Source organism: Astatotilapia calliptera, chromosome 3 (genome assembly GCF_900246225.1).
Source record: "Astatotilapia calliptera chromosome 3, fAstCal1.2, whole genome shotgun sequence".
Classification (NCBI taxonomy): Eukaryota; Metazoa; Chordata; class Actinopteri; order Cichliformes; family Cichlidae; genus Astatotilapia; species Astatotilapia calliptera.
Window position 1 is genome coordinate 7,230,890 of NC_039304.1, and position 23,860 is coordinate 7,254,749.

Sequence of the window (23,860 nt, forward strand, 5' to 3'; positions counted from 1 at the left end):
AGCAATTTGTTGGTGTGATTTGCACTTCAGGGCCTCTCAATTTTGTTGTTGTGTTTAGCAATTTGTTGGTGTGATTTGCACTTCAGGGCCACCGTAACTTTTCCATTTGATTACATTTTGTATGATGGATTATGCAGAAAAAGTAGAATTGGGCTGAGAGATCTATCGCTTTATCACCTATTCAGGTTGTAAATCGTGTTTTTAAAAAGTAACTAAGTAACTAAGTAATTAATTACTTTTGAAAAATAAGTAATCAGTAAAGTAACGGGATTACTTTTTGGGGAAGTAATCAGTAATTAGTTACTGATTACTTTTTTCAAGTAACTTGACCAACACTGAATCCAGGCATCCATGAAAACGGAATTTATGACATTTAACGGAGTTAGAAGTTAGCAGGGAGTTAGCTCGCTAGCTTCTATCTAAATACAATATAGCATGTCCTGACTGCGGGGTTTTGGAAACAAATTAAAACGTACAGCTCTGTTATGACTTCCAACATAAATGAAGACAGAAAACTAAACAGCAGTGACATTTGTAGGGTTACTGAAGTTTGGCTAGCTGGTATATAATGATGTGCTACGTGACCGCTAGCGACACAGCTATGTTAGCATAATATAAACAAGCTAACCTTTTTTCCACTCGATAAAAGTTAGCGTGAGTGTTCTCGGTGGTCAGGAACAAATGTAATCGCATGGCAGGATGCTGTAAAAGGACCAAACTTCAGCCAGGAGAACAACTGAGATAATCCATCCACAATACGAGGTTAGTCATTCATATACTGCTGCATGGGCTGGGCTGTAGTTACATCCTAAGGTTTTAAAAACTGAGCTTAAATAAATGATTAGCGGTAATAAAAGCCGAGGGAGGTCAACAGTGATCACTGACTGTTTTAGGAGCTTTTTGAGATCAAATATAAGAAAATACATAATATTAAACATGTTAACAACACAAAAGCCATATTAAACGCAGACTACTTTAGGCCCGGAAGTAGGATTCGTCGCGTCATCACTGAACAACCGGATTTCCCACCAGGTGTCATCAGGTATTTTTTTCATTTATTTCTGCCTCCACCTTTCCCTCATCCTCAGGGAATTATGCTTAATCATTGATGAGACTGCGTTATAGTTTTTACTAATAGTCTTCTTGTCTCTGTTTCTGATTTGTTTACTTTTTAGAAATTCTTTATTTGGTGTGGGTTTGGCAATGTTTCCCCAGCTTTTGAGTACCATCAAGAAGGACCTTAGTTGAAGAGATCTATAAAAATCTGTCCTGAGGAGATCAAATTCATTCTTCAGATGTTTTGTTCAGAGTTTTTAATGTATTTTTGTCCAGGTTGCCATTTCTTTTATGGATTTTTCTAAGAAAGGTAGTGTTTCCAGTATTTTGGGACATTTACTGTTTTCTATTTCGAGCCTGTATGTATATCATTTTGCAACCATGTCAGCAAAGGTTTTATTTGTGCAGCCCAGTAGTAATATTTCAAATTAGGTACATTAATGCCCCCCTTAATTTTGGGCAACTTCAGGGTTTTGAGTCTAATTCTAGGCCGCTGTTTAGTCTACCTGAAGCTCGAAACTCTTTCATTCAGCTTATCAAACATTGTCTTTGGGATTTCAACTGGTATCATCTGAAATAAATAGAGTAGGGTTAGACCAGCATTCATACGGATATATTCAACTCGACCTAACAGAGACAGGGGGAGAATAGACCACTGCTCTAAATCACTGCTGATACGCTGAATAATTTTTATTATAATTTTTGCCAAACAAGTGGTCCAAATGTATGGGAATGAAAGTTCCTAAATATTTAATACCCTCCTTAGACCATTTGAATTCACACACTCTTTTTTAGGTATGATATTGTAGAATTGGGTTTTGTTATATATAATATTATATCATCAGTGTAGAGGGATATTTTATTTCATTGTTCCTCTGGATAGCAGCATGACTGGCAATTCCTAAAATGGTCTGTCTGGTTTATAGTGAAAAAAATGCATTGAGCATTTCTCAAACAACCAATGAACAGACAGGACAACTGCTCAATTAAATTGAAAAATACATATTATCAGACTAAACAGCTATTTGAGCAACAACAATCACAGACAAATGGTAGGATGTGTGATGTGTGTGACCCAGTGAAGTAAAATTTGTAGCTGAGCATCAAATATAAAATAATTAGGTCAGTGGCCAAGAATATGAAAGACAGTCACTTCTTTTATAAAAATGAGTGGAGATGTAATGAATTGTGTTTAGACATCAGCACTTATGTGTCACAAAATTTGTTCTTCATGCACTACGTTACTTTGTTTTTTCACAGAATTTCACAAGTTTCAAAATGTTTGTTTGCAAATAAATAAAAGTTTAGTGTTGCAAGTGGTGCCACTGTTAAAACTGTTGACTATAACTGTACTACCTGGCTAACTGGAGGAAATTACTAATAACAACCCCGGTGTATGAAAGTGTTTCTATTTTGCAAAATCAAGCAGGACAATAGGAGTTAAAGCTATCACACTAACCGCAAAAGATTACATTTTTCCCCCAGTATAGTTTTACTGTATGGTTTAGTAGCAAATTCGATAAAAATAAAAAGCATCTCATTTCTTCCTTCTTTCATATTTCTAATGATGATTGGTCTAATGGACTTGCAGTAAATTTCATGTGCTCTGCACAAAGGGAAGTTGTTTTTTTTTTTCAAGTATCAGTGTCCAAAAATGTACAGACCCAGCTGTTCCATAGCGTTGAGTCACCTCCCAAAAGGAGGAGAGCTTGTTTATTTCACAGGTTCAGTGCTTTTTTACCTCGAGTGCACTTGTGAGGACACTTCTCCACACTGTGTTCTGATGATGGGAACTTGTGGTAACATTTAATCTTAACTGAAATAACATATTGCATCTATAAATGTGATTAAAATGTTTACCAAAGACTAACGTTTTTCATTCAGAACAAACAGCATATTTCAGGTTAGGGCTGCACAACTAGTTTGTCCAATATTAAAATGACAGTTATTTGTTACAATTATTCACAGATTGTAGTGGCAAAATGTGTTTTGATTGCACTGTCGTGTCAGAATACTGCTTTCACCTTTACTTTGTGCTACACTCATGTTAATTAATCTTCATAAATTAATGTTTGGAAACACAAAATATGAAGTTTTCCACTCTGTTATTTGTACCTGCACAATAGATGTGAATAAAACTCAAACCTATACGAGCTCTTTCTCTGTTTCCCTGCAACATTTTGTATAGATCTAACTTTTTGCCACATGAATAACCTTCTGATGTGTTTACAGTAAATGTATTTGATGTTAGCTTATTTTGTTACTTTTATTGTGACTATGACATTCTGTACCCAGTTATTAAAATGTTAAGTGTAAATCATCCCCAGCCAGTGTTGGGAAGGTCACTTTTAAAATGTATTCCATTACAGAATACAGAATACATGCCCCAAAATGTATTCTGTAACATATTCCGTTACGTTACTCAATGACAGTAACGTATTCTGAATACTTTGGATTACTCCCTTTTACTCATCACTGCTACGTCCATTGCTACGTAGTCATGATCCGTTCCTTCTCTGCTGTCTTCCTTTCCATCACATGGCGATGTTGTTTCTTGTTTTTTGAGGTCGAGTTTGAAATTAACAGGTTTAACTATACTTGGGGCAGTCATTTTACTACTTTCGAGTGGAAACAATAACGAACACAAAGTAAATTCTGGGACAAGTTCAACGAGCTCATAATTCGTGCGACTGCTCAACTCACCATCTTGCGCCACCGTCTCACTATTAAGATGAACTTGTGACACACATCTGCAGTAGAGGCTGAGTGGCTGCTCTTACGGTGTGTTCACACCGAACGCGATAGAGGCGGCCAGAGCGTCAGGTTTACATGTAAAGTCAATGGAAAGGCGCGATGACCCGCGATTGCGGGTCCCGCGAAAATTCGGAAGCAGATTTGCGTCGCGAAAACGCCAAAACGCCTGAAACGCGCGTCAGTGTAGCGCGTTTCAGGCGTTTGACTCGCGAATAAAACCACACGCGTGAGTTTTTGTGTTGCATTTTGTGCATACACGCGTTTCGCGTCCCCCGCTCGAGTTGGAAAAATCTGAACTCAAGCGTCAAATCGCGCCGCGACAACCAATCAGGAGCCCGGTGACGTGGCTGTTACCTAGGTCAAAGGGGCAGATCCAGCCAAAGCCCTTCATACTTCAATGGAGGGGAAGGCTAATCAATGCGGTAGCAAACAACCCGGAGCTGTACGACACCAGCTGCTTTCTGTACCGAGACAGGAATATAAAGGACCGAGCTTGGAGGAAGATATGTGAAGAGATCGGGCAACCTGGTAAGTTCATTCATTTCTCTTTTGAAAGTTTTCACTGACCCGGGGAAGCTGCACAAAAGCTAGCAAGCCACCGCTATTTTCCCACTGACGTACAAATACCGTTCTGCTTTTATGCATGTTGTCATTTAGGAATATATTTTATTGTTTATTAATAAACAGCACACAGTGGTCCCGCTGTTCATCCGTCACTGCTTCGCTTTTTCGCTGATTTTTTATTGCACAGTACAGCATTGCATTCTGCAGCCTGGTGTCGTGTCTCCTGCGCTTGCCAAATTTATCACGTTTGGTTTTGATAACCATCACGTCCAATAGAAAAAACAGCACAAAAACACCCATAACTATGAGCCTCATTCGGAAATAGACACCTGCACCGCGAGGGAAAAAGGCGCACGAAAGTGGCGGGCAGATGAAGACAAACGGCGGCATAATAATACGTTTACATTTTGCAATCTACAAAGGTTTGCACTTTGAGAATCAGTTGTGAGAACTGTCACCAATGTTCATGTGTGTGGGGAAAACAGTGTATAAAGTGCGTGACCAGGGGCTAGTTATTCTGAGAACCCCTGCTGCAATAAATGAGGGACCACTGTCTACTCTATGATTATTATATTCAACCTGTTAACATTTAATACTGTATTGATAGAACCAACTGGTTCTGCAGCAGAGCATCCCCAGTCCCTGAGCTCCTGCTGCTGCACCCACAGATATGTACAGCAAGCACTGATACCTTTTTAGTCGGTGGGATTGCCTTGTGATCACCTTTACTAAATATCTACAACCAATCTGATTATGTCCTGTTTTTGGGTTTTTTTTTTTTCCCAATGTTGAAATTGAAATCTAGTCGCAGCCTTCTCATTTCTTTGTGTTTTGTGCTGTTTTACAGGCCCACAGGGGAGGACGGCTCCGAGGCAGATGAGGGACGTGTCCCAGGACGGTCCATCGGTGGTGGAGCTGGAGCCACACCAGTCTCCAATGGAGCATTTCCTCCTCAGCCTTGTTCCTGCTCTGGAGAGCAGCTGGTCCTTTTCATTCCTGTCTCTCTGTAAATTCTTATATTTTATATATTTATGTTTAATGTTTTTCTGTTTGAGAATTCTAATATTATTTCAAATAAATTTTTATAATAACTAATGTCTCAGTTCTACTACACAGCAAATGTTGGCACACAACTTGACACATGTAGAATTTATTTCATATTATACTAATGACAAAATATACTGATACAGTGGGATGCAGAAGTTTGGGCAACCTTGTTAATAGACATTATTTTCCTGTATAAATCGTTGGTTGTTACAATAAAAAATGTCAGTTAAATATTATACAGGAGACACACACAGTGATATTTGAGAAGTGAAAAGAAGTTTACTGGATTTACAGAAAGTGTGCAATAATTGTTTAAACAAAATCAAGCAGGTGCATCAATTTGGGCACCACAAAAAAGAAATGAAATAAATATTTAGTGTATATCAATGTGTGTGTCTCCTATATGATATATGGGGTGCCTTTGTCTGGATGTGCTTCCCATCCAGAGCTGCACAGCACAGAGGAAAGTTCCAGCGCTCCTGGAATCCCTCTGTGATGGACCGCCAGTCTCCAGGTGAAGGCACAGCCATGAAGTCGTCCACTAGACAGTCCCAGATGGCCGTCGCTGCCTGGGGGGTGATCTGGCTCACCATGGACACACCGACTCTGTAACTGAATGCTTGGTCATGAAGGAGTCCCCGGTGACAAGGAACCTGGACAAAATTGTTCAAAATCAGTATTATGTGTGCTGCAGTTACAAAATACATTATTCAAATTCCAAAATACTTTTGTGATGTCAGATTTAAATCAAAACTTAAATCTTACATAAAACATTTTGTAATTATAAGGATAATTACAAAATGTATATTAGATAATATCTAAAACAGTTGTGTTTTGTTTTAACTTTAACATATCATAATTTGATTGGTAGCAACTTTCACAACTACAGTGAGCCAATCACTCATAATTCCTAAACATGTCAATCAGGTAGGAATGAAGTAAGACATTAATAGAAATAAAGAGTTGTATGTTGACATGTAGCCCTTTCCTTGCTTAAATCATTAATATTTTTGAAAAATTAATCTGTGATAAGACATAGCTTATCAAGATAGAACCATGTAACTAAAGATGAACCAAACTGTTCACAGTTTTATCTAACTCTGTTTTAATAAAGGCTGGTGACCCCTGTTATAGAGTCTGACAGCTGCAGGGATTATATACAAATATTCAACTATCCCAGAATTAAACCAGGTCTAAATAAAAAGGAGTGAGTATCACTAAGGTTAACTCAGTGGTCCTAATGCTACAGTTTGATATCAACAAACACCAAGCGCATACATTGATGTGACACCACAGCCATGCTATCATTCAAACACTGATAACAGCATAAATCGAATTAAATCGGGACTTGATGAGAGCTTCTGAGTATCACTAGAAATATTATAAACAGTCGTCTCTGTACCACAGTTTGCTTTCAGTAAACACCGACAGCATTCACTGTTAGCATAGCACATCCATGTTAGCAGTGTATAACTGGATGGATTAGCATATTAGCACAGGTATCAATAAAGGACTACCGTATTAAATAGTTTTACTAACCTCAAGCAGACAGACAGGCGCTCTGCAGGTGGGATTGAGCGTCTGTAGTTGGTGTCTAGGCGGGCGATTCTGGGACCGACGAGGGAAAGCAGGTCCTCAAACTGGCCGACGGTGATAGCGCTGGAATCGGCTGTCATCCAGGCACAGCTCCTGGAGCAAATGGTGAAACTCACCAAACTGCTCATGCCTCTGGAGGACCTGATGGACCCAGGTACGGCGAGGACGTCTTTTACGCCGCTGCTCTGCTCTCCACAGTACATAGAGAAGGGAGACTCTCTCTTCAAGCGCTAGCTCGACAGCTGCCATCTTGCAAAGATACCAGTCTGGCACAACTTCCTCCCACATCCCTCCCACATTTCCGGTTCACGCGCGTTAAAATATGATATTTTGGGGCGCGTTGGATTTTTCTTGGACACGCGTATGAGGTGCGAATGTGCACGCGTCAAGTTAGGGGCGTTTTGGGCTTTTTTCTCGCGTCCATCGCGTTCGGTGTGAACACCTGGAGCATCCAAATCGACCCACAAACACGTTGAAAGATGCAATGCCATCAATGTGGATTGTCAAGACTGAGAGACCTCTTCCCTCTGACCCCTCCTCAAACCCTCCTACCCACCTCGACATACAAACTCTGTGTGGCTTCACGTGTTCTGTTGATGTTTACTTGATCGAAATAACTTGAACACAAACACAAACAAACAAAGAGGAAGACCGCACCGGAAGGAAAACACTACAAGTCCCAGCATCCTCTGTGTTTAGGGAGCAGCAGTGAAAGTGAAAGCATTGAGCCTCCGTTCAGAGCAGCAGGAGCAGGAAGGTGGAGCTGAGGCAGGTGAGTGTTAACATGAATATGTTTCTTCTTATGACATAAAATAATTCCACGCTGTTCGTGTCTGTGGGTGAAATGTGAGGCCGGTCGGCTCCTCTGAGCGCTGGTTTCCTGTAAGTAGAGAGGAAGTGAGTTTAGCTGAGCCTCCGTTTAGTGTGAGAGAGCAGGAGGAGAGTGAGAGCTGTGCTGAGGCAGGGTGAGTGTTAACACCGCTCTGACATTACTGTGTCTCTGTGGCGGGAACAACAGGCTCCGTCAGTGGAGGCAAAAATAATCAGACTTTGGTTTTTCAAAGGAAACAACTTTATGTCGGAAGTTCCCGCACGCTCATTGGATAACGATGTGTCAATCTCAAGTTATTAGCCAATGAGCGTGCGGATTCACAGAAAGACCCGCCTTTATCACGGGACTTTAAAAACTACAATGGCGACAGAAACTCCGTGAGTGGAGTTCAGGGTGACGTTATGAAACTGTGACGTTTGAGCCACTTCCTGTTCTCAGTCCCAGCGTCCTGATCACCGAGGTTTCTGTTGCTCTGATATCTGATATTGATTATATTGGTAAACAGGCTGTAGCATAAACATCAGGTCTGTTCTGAAAACTGTCTTTATTTTTTCAAAGTAAGGGAATATCTGTGGTCTGATACCGCGGGCTCATGGGCTAAGGACTTGGATTGACAAGTCAAGCGCAGATGATTGTGTTGTTTCTTATAAAGGCTTGTGTGTGTGTGCCTTCCTGTGTGTGTCCTTGTGTCAGTGGAACTGAATCAGTGTGTTAGAGAAAGTGCTCCTCTGCTGTGCCGTCATCGTGTGGATGCTTCTTTTAAAGTTGGAACTCATGTTTTTATGATCTGCTTCATTTCATTGAACCTTTATTTCTAACCATGAAGTCCCTTTGAGGTTACAGCCTCCTGGTTAGGTTTAGGCTGTTATTGTGCTTCAGGCTGAAATATGAGGAGTAAGGAGTGGGGCTGGTTAGCCCTCATGACCCTCACCATAACACATACGTCACAGGACAGTGTTTACCACAGAAACTCCATGAAATGATCAATGAGAACTTTAGAAACCCGTCAGTGTGATGCTTCCAGTACAACAGCACCTCTGAGTGTGTGTGTTTGCCTCTCAGACTAACTCCACCCTGACATCAAGAAGATGGAGGAAAAGGATGGAGCAGGATCTGCAGCATCCAGCTGTGTGTCTGTGAGGAGTGACCGGTCCAAAGGATTACTTCCAGACTTCAGTAATGAACCTGCAGCAACAATGTAAGAGAGCTGCTGACTCATTTATTCAGTGTAAATAATGATTTTGATGCAATGGGAGAAGAAAAATGACAAAAACAGTTTTAAAAATTAGGATTAAAATATTACAAACTCTGTTTTTGAGTTTCCTGATGTAGCACAAAAATATATGAACATAACTGTATATAGGCTCTCAGTTAATACTTGACAAAAGAAATCTGCCACCACAATTGTTAATGTTTACCTAACTGGGCTAAGACAAGTAAGACAATGACAGATAATTGCCATTACTGATCCCTTTATCTGTTTGCTTTAAACACAATTAATTTCTTTTACTGAATAGACATGTATATGAGATTCCTTTTGTCAGGTAATCATATCTGTAGAGCCTAAGCCTACGCTTGAAGCCACTGAGGTGGTCGTTAACGGGGGTGACGCGATGTCACTGGTATGCATGAATTAAGTTCACAGTCCAATAAATCCAGCAGTATGTATCTTGTCCTTTTTGGTCTTTATTCCGTATCGATATTTTACGGTTCTTTTAGGCAGCACCAAAAAACAAAAAGACTATTTTTAAGCTGTCTGAGGTAGTGAGTCAACATGTCACACTGGGTCAAAGGTCAGGGAGTAAAAGTGTGTTTTAAAGGAGGTTTAAAAGCAGCGAGTGAAGGAGCCTGTCGAGGTAAATCGTTCCATAACTGATCAAATTCAGTTGGTGGACCTCTGTGTGAAATCAATCATCTGGTTCACAGAGAGGATAACCCTCACATGGGCTGTACAACATTATATAGGGAGACAAAAACAGAGATTATCAATCAATCAATCAATCAAAGCTTTATTCGTCACATGCAGGTTGCCCTGCAGTGAAATAGGACCCCCCCCCCCCGACCTTACACATATAGCACAAACATTACATGGGGATACAGGTCGGAGATTGGTAGAATCAGAGAAAAACATTGAAATGTACACTACACTGGGGAAAGTACAAGAGGAAAAAAAGAGACCCCTACTCATGCTATGCTTCCATGGTAGGACAGCATGAGAACAGGAAACAAAAAAACTCCTCTGCACAAGAAGCACATAAATGTCCACAGCACAACATTGTGAAGACATGACAAGCCACAGGGGTGGGTGGGGGTTGAGGAGTAATCCGAAGCGAACACAGCAGCCACCCTGCACAGCGCTACCGTTCCAGCGCGGCACACAGACCCGCCGTGCTGCCCCTTCAGGAAACAAGCATCGAAGGCGTTTGGAAGGGAGGGGGGATGAGTGTGTGCTTATCAGTGTAAGTGTATGTGTGTGCGTGTCCAGAGTTCAGCGGAGACAGTGTCCTTCGCTCTATCAGGCTAAGTAAACAGTCTGCCAGCCAACCCAGGTGGCCTTCATGGGACGGGAAGAATAGTCATCACACAGTCGTTATCAGGGAGTTGTTTTGGTGGGCTCCAGCCTTGGGCCTGCAGCTGGCGCCGTGGTGTCCGAATGTTGAATATTGTTGATTTCTGTTGTGAGCAGCTCGAATTTTAGCACTCTGAGACAGGTCCCTCAACCTCCCGTTGGAGAGCTGCGAGCCTCCCCATGATGGTAGCAAACTTCAGTTCCAAGGTGTTGTCAGTCTTTTGATTCTGAGACTTCACAACTGCAGTGATCCGTTCCCCGATGTTTTCCAACTGTCGCTCAAGGGTGTCATTTTGAGCAGGCCTCTCTCTGATGTTTCCCCTCATACGCTCAATGGTGTTGTTTTGAGCCTTCACAGCAGCTGTAAGCGTCTCCAAGGTGTTGACCATATTACGTTCGTTGTGAGAGGTCGCACCTCGTCCCGGCGCTTCGAATCCAGCGGGCAGCCATGTGGGGGTTTGAACAGCCGGTTCCGCTCTCTTATTTCTCCGATAAAGCAGGGCTAGGCCAACGCCGATCAGCATGAACCCTGTTATCATGGTTCCGAATAGGTAGATATCTTCAGCGTCCTCGATCGACAGTCCCGCCAGGCACACGGTCCTCCAGTTCTGCCACCCGTCCATCGTGTAACCGGCAGGGAAAGTCCCTCCAGGGCACTCAGGCTCTCCCGAGCCCCGACTTCTCGTTGAGAAAAGGGTGTCAATAGCACTCAGGGACCAGTTGATCAAATCCATAATTCTCTTTTAGGTTTAGAGAACGACAGTGAGAGACTGTTCCAGGGAAAAGTAAATTCACACAAGACAAGACAAGGACATAGAGGCGAAGCAGGGAAGATAAGGGTGAGGAGGAGAGGAGAAAAGTGCGACCGCCTTCGCTGAGAGCTGAGAGAGGAAAATCGATTATCGTAGCCATCGCTCTCTCGCATGGACGTGGCAGTCTTGCTGTCTGCTGCGAATCCTCCCCGTACCTCCGTGACCTCGTCTGGTATCTGCTCCCTCCTCTGTAAGAGACAGTAAAGGAAAACACGTCTCTGCCTAGTCTTGAAAATCTAATCTCATCATCCATTGTTCTTCTAGGGCCTCTTCTTCTTGTGGCCTCAGCTAACTGCTAATATTTAAATGGCTAACATTAACATGTGTGCCAGCCAGGTTAACATTTATGATGAACTATGATTAATTAACTGATGTTGAACCTGGAGCTTTACTGACCTCTGAAATTCCTCCTAAAGTGTTATTCAGTGTTGTGACAGTCAGCTGCTTCAGCTGCTGCTGGGATGGGCTGTGGCAAAGAGAACAGAGAAAATCCAAATCAGAGTTTTTCTCTGAATTAAAAGGAAACAACAATATATTCTACATGGTGAAACTGATGGTTTCTGGTGTTTGGGTCTGTTTTTCTGTATTTATGCAGATAAAGTGTAAACTCAGATGAATTATACCATCAAATGTTAAAGGAAAATATCAGGATGAGTGTCTGTGAGCTGATAAGGACGTGAAGCGAGCAGTTTATCCCAGAGCTGAAGCTGCTCTGTGTGCAGAGATGAGCTCAGATTCCTGCTGTGATTGATCAACAGTCACAGAAATGTAGACTTGTAGTTATTACTGCAGTATGGTCACAGCAGATACTGATAAACATGTATTATGAGGATGGATGATCAAGTTTCTCACTCTCTCCTTTAAATCTCAGTTTTTTCTTCTTCACAGTTTATCTGTTAATTTATTAATGAATAACACTGAAAGAGTTTCTGTTATATTTCCCCTTGAACATCAGCTTATTAGGGCGGCATTAGGAAATAGCCCCCCTCCAAAGAATGAATAAATGAATGATGATAATAATAAAATGATTCAAAAGCAGAGCTCAGAGTGGTAGAATGGTCAAACATGGATCCACGGGTGGTTCAACTGCATTTGGTGACGTGACTAAAGCAAATCTTTCAAATAATCCCACCATCAACGGGATGTTGTCTCCTTTACTCCGGTTACTTTACTTGGTCACCGTGTGAATTTCTTTGAAATGAACCAAATTCTTTTATTTGTCGGTTGTTGCATATTTAACCTCTACAGTCAGGAAAGGAGGAGATGAGGCCTCAACAATGTTGGGTTGTAGCTGTGGTTCAGGTTAGAGTGAGTGTCCATGGAATAAATGTAAGTCAGTGAACTGGAAACATGACTGTGTTCAAACTTTGTTTTCCTTTTTATAATGAGTCTAATCAAAGGTGGACAGAAGTATCTCCACTGTGACTTTTCTGTGTCACCATCAGAGCTTCTGCACAGTGTGGAGAAAGATCCAGAAGCAGAGCTGGACTGCAGACAGCCAGTCAGAGCAGCTGTGTACAAAGTAAGACTGAACATCTGTCTGCTGATGGACTCATTTCTGAAAACTGGACTTCTTGTGTTGTTCAGACATTGAAGAGTTTTCTTTCTCTTTAGTCTCATTGTTTTTCTTTCTTTCAGCAGATGTTGGTCTGCAGGAGGTTTTAGATGAACATAAGATCAGTCTGAGGAGGAGATGTGAACGTGTGACTGAAGGAAGTGATGAAACAGGAAGTAGAACCCTCCTCAACACCATCTACACTGAGCTCTACATCACAGAGGGACAGAGTGAAGAGGTTCATACCCAACATGAGGTGAGGCAGCTGGAGACAGCTTCCAAGATGGACGCCCTCCATGACGCTCCAATCAGGTGCCAGGACATCTTTAAAGCCTTACCTGACCAACAGAGACCCATCAGAGTGGTTCTGACCAACGGCGTGGCTGGTGTTGGAAAAACCTTCTCAGTGCAGAAGTTCACTCTGGACTGGGCAGAGGGCTTGGAGAACCAACATGTCAGTGTGGTGGTTCTGCTTTCATTCAGGGAACTGAACCTGATCAGAGAGGAGCAGTACAGTCTTCTGGAGCTGCTCCATGTTTTCCATCCAACATTACAGAAGGTCACAGCAGAGAAGCTGGCTGTCTCTCAGCTTTTGTTCATCTTTGACGGCCTGGATGAAAGCAGACTTTCATTGGATTTCACCAACAGGAAGCTGCTGTCTGATGTCACACAGAAGTCATCAGTCAGCCAGCTGCTGACAAACCTCATCCAGGGGAATCTGCTTCCCTCGGCTCTCGTCTGGATAACTTCCCGACCTGCAGCAGCCAATCAGATCCCTCCTACACGTGTTGACAGGCTAACAGAAGTACGAGGCTTCACTGACGCCCAGAAGGAGGAGTACTTCAGGAGGAGATTCAGTGATGAAGAGCTGTCCAGCAGAATCATCTCCCACATGAAGACATCCAGGAGCCTCCACATCATGTGTAGTATCCCAGTCTTCTGCTGGATCACTGCTACAGTTCTGGAGCACATGTTGACTACAGAGCAAAGAGGAGAGCTGCCCAAGACCCTGACTGACATGTACTCACACTTCCTGCTGGTTCAGACAAAGAGGAAGAAGAACAAGTACCATGAGGGACGTGAGACGAGTCCACAGGAGCTGACGGAGGCTGACAGGGAAGTTCTTCTGAAGCTGGGGAGGCTGGCATTTGAACATCTGGAGAAAGGAAACATCATGTTCTACCAAGAAGACCTGGAGCAGTGTGGTCTGGATGTGACAGAGGCCTCGGTGTACTCAGGAGTTTGTACAGAGATCTTCAAAAGAGAGTGTGTGATCTTCCAGAAACCAGTCTACTGCTTTGTTCATCTGAGCATTCAGGAGTTTCTGGCTGCAGTCTACATGTTCCACTGTCACACCAACAGGAAGACAAAGGTGCTGAAGAACTTTTTGGGAAAAGAATACAACGAGTCCTCTCTGGATGATTTCCTTAAACGAGCCATGGAGAAATCCCTCCAGAGTAAAAATGGCCACCTGGACCTGTTTGTTCGCTTCCTTCATGGCCTCTGTCTGGAGTCCAACCAGAGACTCTTAGTAGGTCTGCTGGGTCAGACAGAGATCAGTCCAGGAACCATCCAGAGAGTCATCAACAACCTGAAGGAGATGAACAGTGATGAAATCTCTCCTGACAGAAGCATCAACATCTTCCACTGTCTGATGGAGATGAACGACCTCTCATTATTTCAGGAGATCCAAGAGTTCCTGAAGTCAGAGAACAGATCAGAGAAGGAACTCTCTGACATCCAGTGCTCAGCTCTGGCCTTCATGCTGCAGATGTCAGAGGAGGTTCTGGATGAGTTGGACCTGCAGAAGTACAAAACATCAGTGTCGGGACGACAGAGACTGATTCCAGCTGTGAGGAACTGCAGAAAGGCTGGGTGAGTCCAGATGTGATCATTAACATCATTGATCAGTGTAGGTTAGTAGTTTAATGTTGAAAATAAAATCAGATTGTAACCACAAAGTGTTTGTGTCCGTACGCTGCAACCTTCCACACCATTCCTTTATTGTACAGACTCAGCAGCAGCTCCATGGATCCCAAATCCAAGAGTGGAGAACAGATTTGAAGTGTGTCACATCCATGCAGTCACAGCTGTTTCCACCATGTTTCCACTGATATTAATCCTGTTCAATGACACGTTTCATTTCAGTGAATATGTTCTTTAGGACGTCCACTGACATGTTTAAGTGTCCTGCTGGAAATCACTCAAATCATCCATGAAATCCATGAAAAATCCTTTTAGTGTTTCTAACTTCACCCTCTGTCCTCTCTCTCTCTCCATCCTCCTCACTGCTTCTTTCACTGATAATCACACAAACATCGTATTCAGCTACAAAATAACACAATAATATCATCTGATGATCATTATTATAAGAGCAGGATCCATATTTGATATCAGAGTAACACACTGCTTGGTTATGTGCAGTCATCATCAGTGACTGTGGGTCAAACAGAAGCTCTCTGATTGGTTGCTGACCTTGGTCACCTGTCCACTCTCACCTGTTTGTGTTTGCTCTCTCTTTGCTGTCTCCATCCTCTCTCTCCTTTCTCTCCCTCTCTGTCTTTGTACGTCACTCAGGTCCAATGGAAACAGTGACATTTACAAACCAATCAAAGACAAACTGATCCATGTCAGGTTATAACAATATTCAAAGTGAATACAGGCTGCTGCTGGACACAGACAGGTAACATCATTTTGACTTGCTGTCACCTGGATCTGGACTCATAAACACTGAAGCCCTGAACAGGAATACAAATCATTTTCTGCCAACTAGCGACACAGCAGCAGATAATGGCTCAGAAAGCTCAAATGAGCCAATCATTTCTGTGTTTAGTTCCCCTGAAATCAGATCTGATATCAGCAGCTCTGAGTTCATTCATCATTATTGTCCAGTGATGAGATTTCTGCTCCGTTTGGTAACAGTCAGCAGGTTTTTCCTGCGTGTGGACGTGAACAGTCGTACCTGACAGCAGGTAGCAAACAGAGATCATCTTTCCAGCTGGAACTCTTCACTGAGCTGAACTCATTCAAAATGTTCTGGAGTCAAAACAGGAAACAGTCCAAATGTGTGTCTTCACTCTGACTCTGGATCAGATCTCAGTGACAGACTGTGGACATTATGGAAGCCTAAATGTGACACCATCTTCCTCCTTCATCTGCAGATTAAAGCCAAACAAAGATTCTCATTAAAAGTCTGCAGGTCTGAGAGAGACTCAATCGTTGTGTCATGTCAAACACAGTAAGAGGAGCTGAAGCACAGATGTGAAGAGCAGATTCATCAGATTATGACCTCACTCTGTTTTGTCTTCATATACATTCAGTCTGTGTTTATAATGCAGATTTTCTGCTTTTATAATAACACATTTTATATTTTCTATCATCACAGACTGACTCTGTGTGGACTCTCAGAGTCTCACTGTGAAGTTGTGGCCTCAGCTCTGAAGTCCAACCCCTCCCATCTGACAGAGCTGGACATGAGTGGAAACTACAAGCTGCAGGATTCAGGTGTGAAGCTTCTGTGTGCTGGACTGGAGAGTCCAAACTGTGGACTGGAGACTCTGAGGTGAGTTCACTGACTGCGGCTGTTGTTGTTTTTCTATATTTCAGGTCTTTGATGTTTGAAACTTTCTTTAGTTCCTAAATGTTCAGGATGTGTCTGAAGACAAATGTGAAGAAGTTTGAGTGCTTTCAGAAATGTTGTCTTTCCAAACGACTGAACAACAGTTTTTCCTTTTGGCTCCAAACAGAAGTGACAGACTTGAGCAGGGTTCATTTAAAGGCTGACAGAAGTGGAGTGGTGACGGGGAGATGTTTGACAGGACAGTGTTTCAGCCTCCACAGGTTCATGTTGTGCTCCATCAGTCAGTGAAGATGAAGTCAGTGCTGATGAGGCTGTAGAGTGTGTGAGGGATGTGAATGAGGATGATGAAGATCTGATGATAGCAGATAAAAACAGGCTGCAGAGACTATGAGCCATACAGGGCACACAGTGTGTGTACAGAACAGCTGAAATCATTATGGAGGCCTCACTGGGATATGGAAGCATCACAGTACAGCTTCAGTGAAGCATTAAAGTCTCTGATATGAGATGAGAAATGAAGCAGCCAGAGCTTTTTCATGAGTGGAAATCCACTGTGACTGTGAGCTCACATAACACACACAGTCAGTGTATACATTTACATACAGTCCTTGTCTATGTAACCAAACGGGGTTGCAGGGGGAGGTGTTTTGTAAACTATTGTTTGAAGTTTGTCAATAAAAGGCAGCGAGAGGAGGCCACCATTGTGGTCATTTCGACGTGCTGGTCACAGATGGAAGGGCCTCCCTTGCGCAAGAAATCAATCGAACACTGTTGCCTTGTTTTTCTTTCATGGGAATAAGTCCTGGATACAGCGGGGTCTGAGTTTAGACCCAACAATCACATGGTGCTTTTTATTATTGTGTTGGTTTGTTTCCTGTCTCTTGGATGGAGCCCAGCTGTGCGTGGCCCCTGGGCCTGTGGTCAGAGTGTGTGCTGGATAATCCGGCCCAGGATGAGGCCAAACTGACATGGGATGAAATGTCTGTCACATAATTGAGCTTAGTGTAGTTTCATTTCTGCACAATTTAAAAACAACCAAAACTTTGTTCTGTCTTTTCTATGTTATACTGTAGACTTTCTTTGATACTGTGTCCAAAAGGAGCAGCTTTTACTTTGAAGGGGAGGCGTCTCTGTTTCCTCTTCAGGTTGGATGATGGAAGCAAATTAGTAGCTGTGTCCCAAAACGTCGGCTGCATCCTCCAGAGGCTGCATTTGAAGGCCGATTACGTCACAGCCAGGCGATGAAGGCTGTCCGTATTTGTCGACTCCTTCAAATGTGCCCGACAAATGCGTCCTTCATTTCCCCGAATTTGAAGGATTCGTCGGGTGTGTCCTTCGTGGCCCACCATATCCCAGAATTCATAGCGCGGCCCAGCCAAATTTCAGCTGCCAACAATGGCGGCTGCTACTAAGTTTTCAAATTACTCTTATTAATCTTTCTGGGTCACAAAATAAACTTTTAACATATTTTCAGGCGAGAAAGTAGCTGTGTAAACTTCAAATATCTGCTTGGTTTATCAAGACATCGCATATTTGCAAAAGTGTGCCGACGTTTTCGGAGACGTCTGTTACCCACCCGCTCGCTAGCAAGCCGGGGGGTTCAATGGTCACTCCAGCCGGCGAGAGCAACGGACGCCCAGCTTCATCGTTTTCAGACCCCGCTCTTTCGCTACTCAGGTGAAACACGATATATAAGTCACTCAGATAACTTAAAAATGTAATTGTTTGCCTTTTTTCTGTGTTTTATTTGTTCCGGAGTAAATCGGTTTGGCTGAGATCAAAGTTCCTCCGGGATTTTCACACAGCTGAATAAACGTTAAACAGGAAACTGATTAAACAGAAGTGTGAGACAGTCGAGAATTTACGCCAGTGTCCTGTTATATTTTAGATAGCAAGGAGCAGACGGCCGAGTTTATTAAACTCCACCGACACAGCGGTGACGCAAATCTGAAGGCTAGACCGTCCCATTTCACAGCCTCGCACTTCCAGCCTTTTCGGTCTTTGAAGGACCCGGCCCACGTAGACCGCGAATACCGGGTCCTCCGAAGGATGCAGCCGACGTTTTGGGACAAAGCTAGTGTGTGATGTTCTTTCAGTGTTGCACTTTGTAGACGCTCCCTGAGCACTGGTCTCACAGCCAGCTGCACATAGAGACCAGTGTTGTTAGTCCAGGTCAGAAGATGACTTGTTGGAATGAAAATGAGCTTGTAGTTTGTCTGCTTTAATAATGTGACTGGAAAAAGGTGTTGGACTTCAAATATGTCCATTTCTTTCACACTTCACCTTTAAAAGTGAAGCCTTGTGGTTCCTGGAAGGAAAAACACGACTTTTTCAAGTCTTTGTCCTGTTTTTATGATAAATGTACGACTTTAATGTGAAACATTCAGAGTTTTTTCTCTTGTTGTGTTTGTTTGAAGCTGCTTCCTGTTGGCTTCAGCTGTTTGGAGTTTCCATTTTCTAAACTTCTACATTCTGAACCTTCTTCAGCTCTGAACAGATGATGAAAGAATGATTTCAAGCTCACACTTTGTCTAATAAACTTACATCTTTCATTCTTTATACAGATTGATGGGCTGTGGTTTGTCAGAGATCAGCTGTGATTATCTGGCAGCAGCACTGAAGTCCAACCCCTCCCATCTGAGACAGCTGGACCTGAGCTCCAACAACAAGCTGCAGGATTCAGGAGTGAAGCATCTGTGTGGTTTCCTGGAGAGTCCAGGATGTGGACTTGAAACTCTGGGGTCAGTCAGCATGTTTTAGTTGTGCTGAGATGAATATGATGTGAAAGTTGTGCTGACACTAAACTGCAGACATCAGGCTGATATTATACTGATCCACACTGAGGATCTTCATGGTAAAGTCTGTTTTCTTCTTCTCTGGTTTAGTCCATTGACTGCAGCAGAACAATGTTCACATTTCAAACAGTGAGACTCAACGTATGGCCCGCGGCCCACACGCGGCCTGCCCACCTTCCCTGATTCAGAGAGAGGGGACCCTGATTAACTGTGTAGTGTTCTTCCTCACAGTTCTAAGTATCAGACACAACAATGAATAATCCACAGCTGACTGTCTTTAGCAGGTCAATGCCAGCGGTGAGACGAGCGGATAGAGTTCTCTGCAATCCCCAGCTTTTTGTTGGTTTGCTCACGGCATTTTCTTTCCGGTGAGTTCTAAATTAATTCATATCACTCTTGAAAGGCTTTATGTTTATTTTCAATGTGCTGGGTCATAGATAATGAGATAAAACATGCTAATGTGTGATGCTGCAGAACCACATCATGTCGACTGAGTAGCTTATGATTTGGCATTATTGCAGGCAAACCAGCATATGAAATGGATGTAACAAATCCAGACTGGGAACCAACACTGCACATGGGGCATGACGACATACCTGTATCAGACTCGGACCGGCACTCAAGGCGTACGCAACGGAAGCGAAAAAGAGCACCCATCGGAGGTAAAACAACCCCCCCCCCCCCCCCCCCCCCCTCTAAAAACATACTAATTGCTATCACTGTACACTAATCCGCACATAACTTCCAGATGAATCACACACCTGTCATTGGAATATTGGTGTACATTTACCTTATGTCTAATTTTATCTTACAGGCTTCGTTATGCAGCTGCAGAGTCTGAAGGTGTGCCCCGTGCAGAAGTGATTGATGAAGATCTGACAGAAGACCAACAGCAAAATCACAATGTCATGGAGGCAGTGGACAGCAGTTGTGTTGGACAAGTGGAGGTTGAGGTAGCAGCTGCAAATGTGGATATACTGAAGAAATGTAAACCTTTTAAAATGATGACAGATTACAAACTCTCAGCTGTGTCTGTAATCAAACCTCTGTAACTTTGCTTCCCTTCAGCAGCATCAGCTCATGTTCACATGTTGATTCATGGTTTGCTTCAGTTTTTGATGGACTGCAGAATATTTTGAAGGTTATTGCTATAAAAAGCCAGAACAGGAAAATCTGCTTCATTGTTTCTGTTTGATCCTCAGTGACTTGACACAAAGGCCTCTGCTGTGATGATCACACCTCTGATCAAGTCTCACAGTGTCAGCTTTGTTTTATACATATGGATATGTGCTGATAAATGATCAGAGTTATAAATATTTCCCACTGCTGCTGTGTGCCGTGACCTTTGACCTGCTAAAGACAGTCAGCTGTGGATTATTCATTGTTATGTCTGATACTTAGAACTGTGAGGAAGAACACTACACAGTTAATCAGGGTCCCCTCTCTCTGAATCAGGAAAGGTGGGCAGGCCGCGTGTGGGCGCGGGCCATACATTGAGTCTCACTGTTTGAATTGTGAACATTGTTCTGCTGCAGTCAATGGACTAAACCAGAGAAGAAGAAAACAGACTTTACCATGAAGATCCTCAGTGTGGATCAGTATAATATCAGCCTGATGTCTGCAGTTTAGTGTCAGCACAACTTTCACATCATATTCATCTCAGCACAACTAAAACATGCTGACTGACCTCAGAGTTTCAAGTCCACATCCTGGACTCTCCAGGAAACCACACAGATGCTTCACTCCTGAATCCTGCAGCTTGTAGTTGATGCTCAGGTCCAGCTGTCTCAGATGGGAGGGGTTGGACTTCAGTGCTGCTGCCAGATAATCACAGCTGATCTCTGACAAACCACAGACGCTCAATCTGTATAAAGAATGAAAGATGTAAGTTTATTAGACAAAGTGTGAGCTTGAACTCATTCAGTGTTTCATCATCTGTTCAGAGCTGAAGAAGGTTCAGAATGTAGAAGTTTAGAAAATGGAAACTCCAACAGCTGACAGAGTTCATTACGCCTTTGTCAGGGTCAAATTCAAGCAAGACCATGTGAAAATTAAAACACATCATCCTAGGTGAACTTAAACACCTTTGTTCCCCTTTTGTTAAGACATAGAAAAGTACACCACACAAAAATACTGCAAAAGGAAACGGTCGCCTTATATACATAGTGTATAAACTCAAAATGCACAATTCACTTCAAATTAAGATTAAGGCTTTGAACAGATCACATAGTTCAGTTCAACATATAAGACTTTAAGAATGCACAAGCATCTACTTAAAATCTATTTAATTTATCATCCATGATATTATTTTGTACAATTCCAATGTATTTTGTTCATCTCCCTTAAATAAACAGGCAGTCTTAAAGTATGAATATTCATATACAAACACATATAAATGTGTGTGTACTGTCTCAGTGGCTGATTGTACCCACAGGCCTCAGTGTGAGCTTGAAACATTATAATGTTTAAGTAGTTTGTGCAGGTGCTGACGATAAACACATTTTGAATGAAAGCCGGGGAACTTTGGTAGCACAGAAACAAGTGGCTATTCTTTGTGACTATATGGATCACTCACAATACCATTATTTCACACAAGGCACCAAATTAATACTCAAAAAAGCTGCAGCAATACACACAAATATAAACAGTACTTGGTGACAACTTTGCTTTTAGCCTTTAACCCTTCTTGACTACTTTTGATGTGGCCTCTATATTTTACCTTTAAAAACAGTTTATCTTGCCAATCTGTTATTTTCTCATTTTGACCAACTGTATCAGCACAATTTATCTAAATTCAGACAAAATTTAAAATACAAGTAGAAAGTGATATTTTGACTGTAAAAACCACACACATGTTTAACGAATCATCTTCATAACTTGAAATGCAATAGAGATTGTACATTTTTAAAAATACGCACACGTTTTGCAAACAACAAAGTTATATGGTACTATTTACCAAAAAATGCAGCCAAGGCTCAGACGTTTTTCATATAATCATTTCAAACTATTTACAGAACAATCAGGTGTCAAACAATAGTTTGTGTCACTCTAACACATATGAGAACAGCACAGGGATAAACCTGCAGGTCTGACAGCAGGTGTGTCACTCAGCGTTTACACTGCAATCTGCCTTTGTTGGCTTTAAGGCAGCAACTGTGACGATCACTAGTAGAACTGACACACAAAACAAAACAACAGCTACACACTAAATACACAAGACAACAAACTAACTTGAACCAAACACGGTAAACGTCACAAATCTCTCACGTATCAAAACTCTCTCTCTCTTTCGCTCACTCGCTCTCTCTTGCCGGTCACTCCTAAAACTTCCCCCTTTTGCTAAACAACCAAATGTCATGTTTCCATATCATTTTGATTGGTCGACATGGTACATTTTCCCACCTATAGGGCTTTGGAGCGTGATGTCACGGGAGATGGGCCATGCCCCTTCCGCCATGACAGTAGGCCAGCCAAAGGATACCATTTCAGCTATGGATCGTACGTGTTGTGTTGTCGGTTGCAACGTTAGATCACACGATCGTGAAGGCAAGAAGCTGGATAACGGGCTCTCTTTTCATCGTTTTCCATCCTGGAGGCAACGTGAGGGATCCCATGTATCCGATATTACTAAACAAAGAGTCAGGCTTGGATTGCAGCGGTGAGACGAGCGGATATCGAGTTCTCTGCAATCCCCAGCTTTTTGTTGGTTGCTCACGGCATTTCTTTCCGGTGAGTTCTAAATTAATTCATATCACTCTTGAAAGGCTTTTAGTGTTATTTTCAACGTGCTGCGGTCATAGATAATGAGATAAAACATGCTAATGTGTGATGCTGCAGAACCACATCATGTCGACTGAGTAGCTTATGATTTGGCATTATTGCAGGCAAACCAGCATATGAAATGGATGTAACAAATCCAGACTGGGAACCAACACTGCACATGGGCATGACGACATACCTGTATCAGACTCGGACCGGCACTCAAGGCGTACGCAACGGAAGCGAAAAAGAGCACCCATCGGAGTAAACAACCCCCCCCCCCTCTAAAAACATACTAAATTGCTATCACTGTACACTAATCCGCACATAACTTCCAGATGAATCACACACCTGTCATTGGAATATTGGTGTACATTTACCTTATGTCTAATTTTATCTTACAGGCTTTCGTTATGCAGCTGCAGAGTCTGAAGGTGTGCCCCGTGCAGAAGTGATTGATGAAGATCTGACAGAAGACCAACAGCAAAATCACAATGTCATGGAGGCAGTGGACAGCAGTTGTGTTGGACAAGTGGGGTTGAGGTACCAGCTGCAAATGTGGATATACTGAAGAAATGTAAACCTTTTAAAAATGATGACAGATTACAAACTCTCAGCTGTGTCTGTAATCAAACCTCTGTAACTTTGCTTCACTTCAGCAGCATCAGCTCATGTTCACATGTTGATTCATGGTTTGCTTCAGTTTTTGATGGACTGCAGAATATTTTGAAGTTATCTGCTATAAAAGCCAGAACAGGAAAATCTGCTTCATGTGTTTCTGTTTTATCCTCAGTGACTTTGACACAAAGGCCTCTGCTGTGATGATCACACCTCTGATCAAGTCTCACAGTGTCAGCTTTGTTTTTATACATATGGATATGTGCTGATAAATGATCAGAGTTATAATATTTCCCACTGTCTGCTGTGTGCCGTGACCTTTG

The 23,860-nt window shown here is 42.5% G+C and overlaps 1 protein-coding gene across 3 annotated transcripts; it reads left to right on the top strand.

Annotated features, from left to right (window-relative positions):
- Window positions 1-7,756: 7,756 nt before the first annotated feature.
- LOC113018229 (protein NLRC3-like) lies at window positions 7,757-16,552 on the top strand. 3 transcript variants are annotated; one of them, XM_026161299.1, is made up of 5 exons: window positions 7,757-7,789; window positions 8,912-9,047; window positions 12,676-12,752; window positions 12,869-14,660; window positions 16,171-16,552. In XM_026161299.1, exons 2-5 carry the CDS (start codon window positions 8,938-8,940, stop codon window positions 16,349-16,351), a joined length of 2,160 nt encoding a protein of 719 aa, XP_026017084.1. In that variant the 5' UTR covers window positions 7,757-7,789; window positions 8,912-8,937; the 3' UTR covers window positions 16,352-16,552. The 3 variants fall into 3 exon arrangements, with proteins under 3 accessions (XP_026017084.1, XP_026017088.1, XP_026017093.1); XM_026161303.1 differs by having other exon boundaries at window positions 12,872-14,660; XM_026161308.1 differs by lacking the exon at window positions 16,171-16,552 and adding an exon at window positions 15,363-16,125.
- The last annotated feature ends 7,308 nt before the right edge of the window (window positions 16,553-23,860 follow it).

Excerpts from the sequence above, each read along its gene's own strand:
- LOC113018229 (XM_026161299.1), top strand. The coding sequence starts at position 8,938 with ATGGAGGAAAAGGATGGAGCAGGATCTGCAGCATCCAGCTGTGTGTCT. Across the intron at positions 9,048-12,675 it reads AATGAACCTGCAGCAACAAT|AGCTTCTGCACAGTGTGGAG; the intron begins GTAAGAGAGCTG and ends TGTCACCATCAG. Across the intron at positions 12,753-12,868 it reads TCAGAGCAGCTGTGTACAAA|CAGATGTTGGTCTGCAGGAG; the intron begins GTAAGACTGAAC and ends TCTTTCTTTCAG.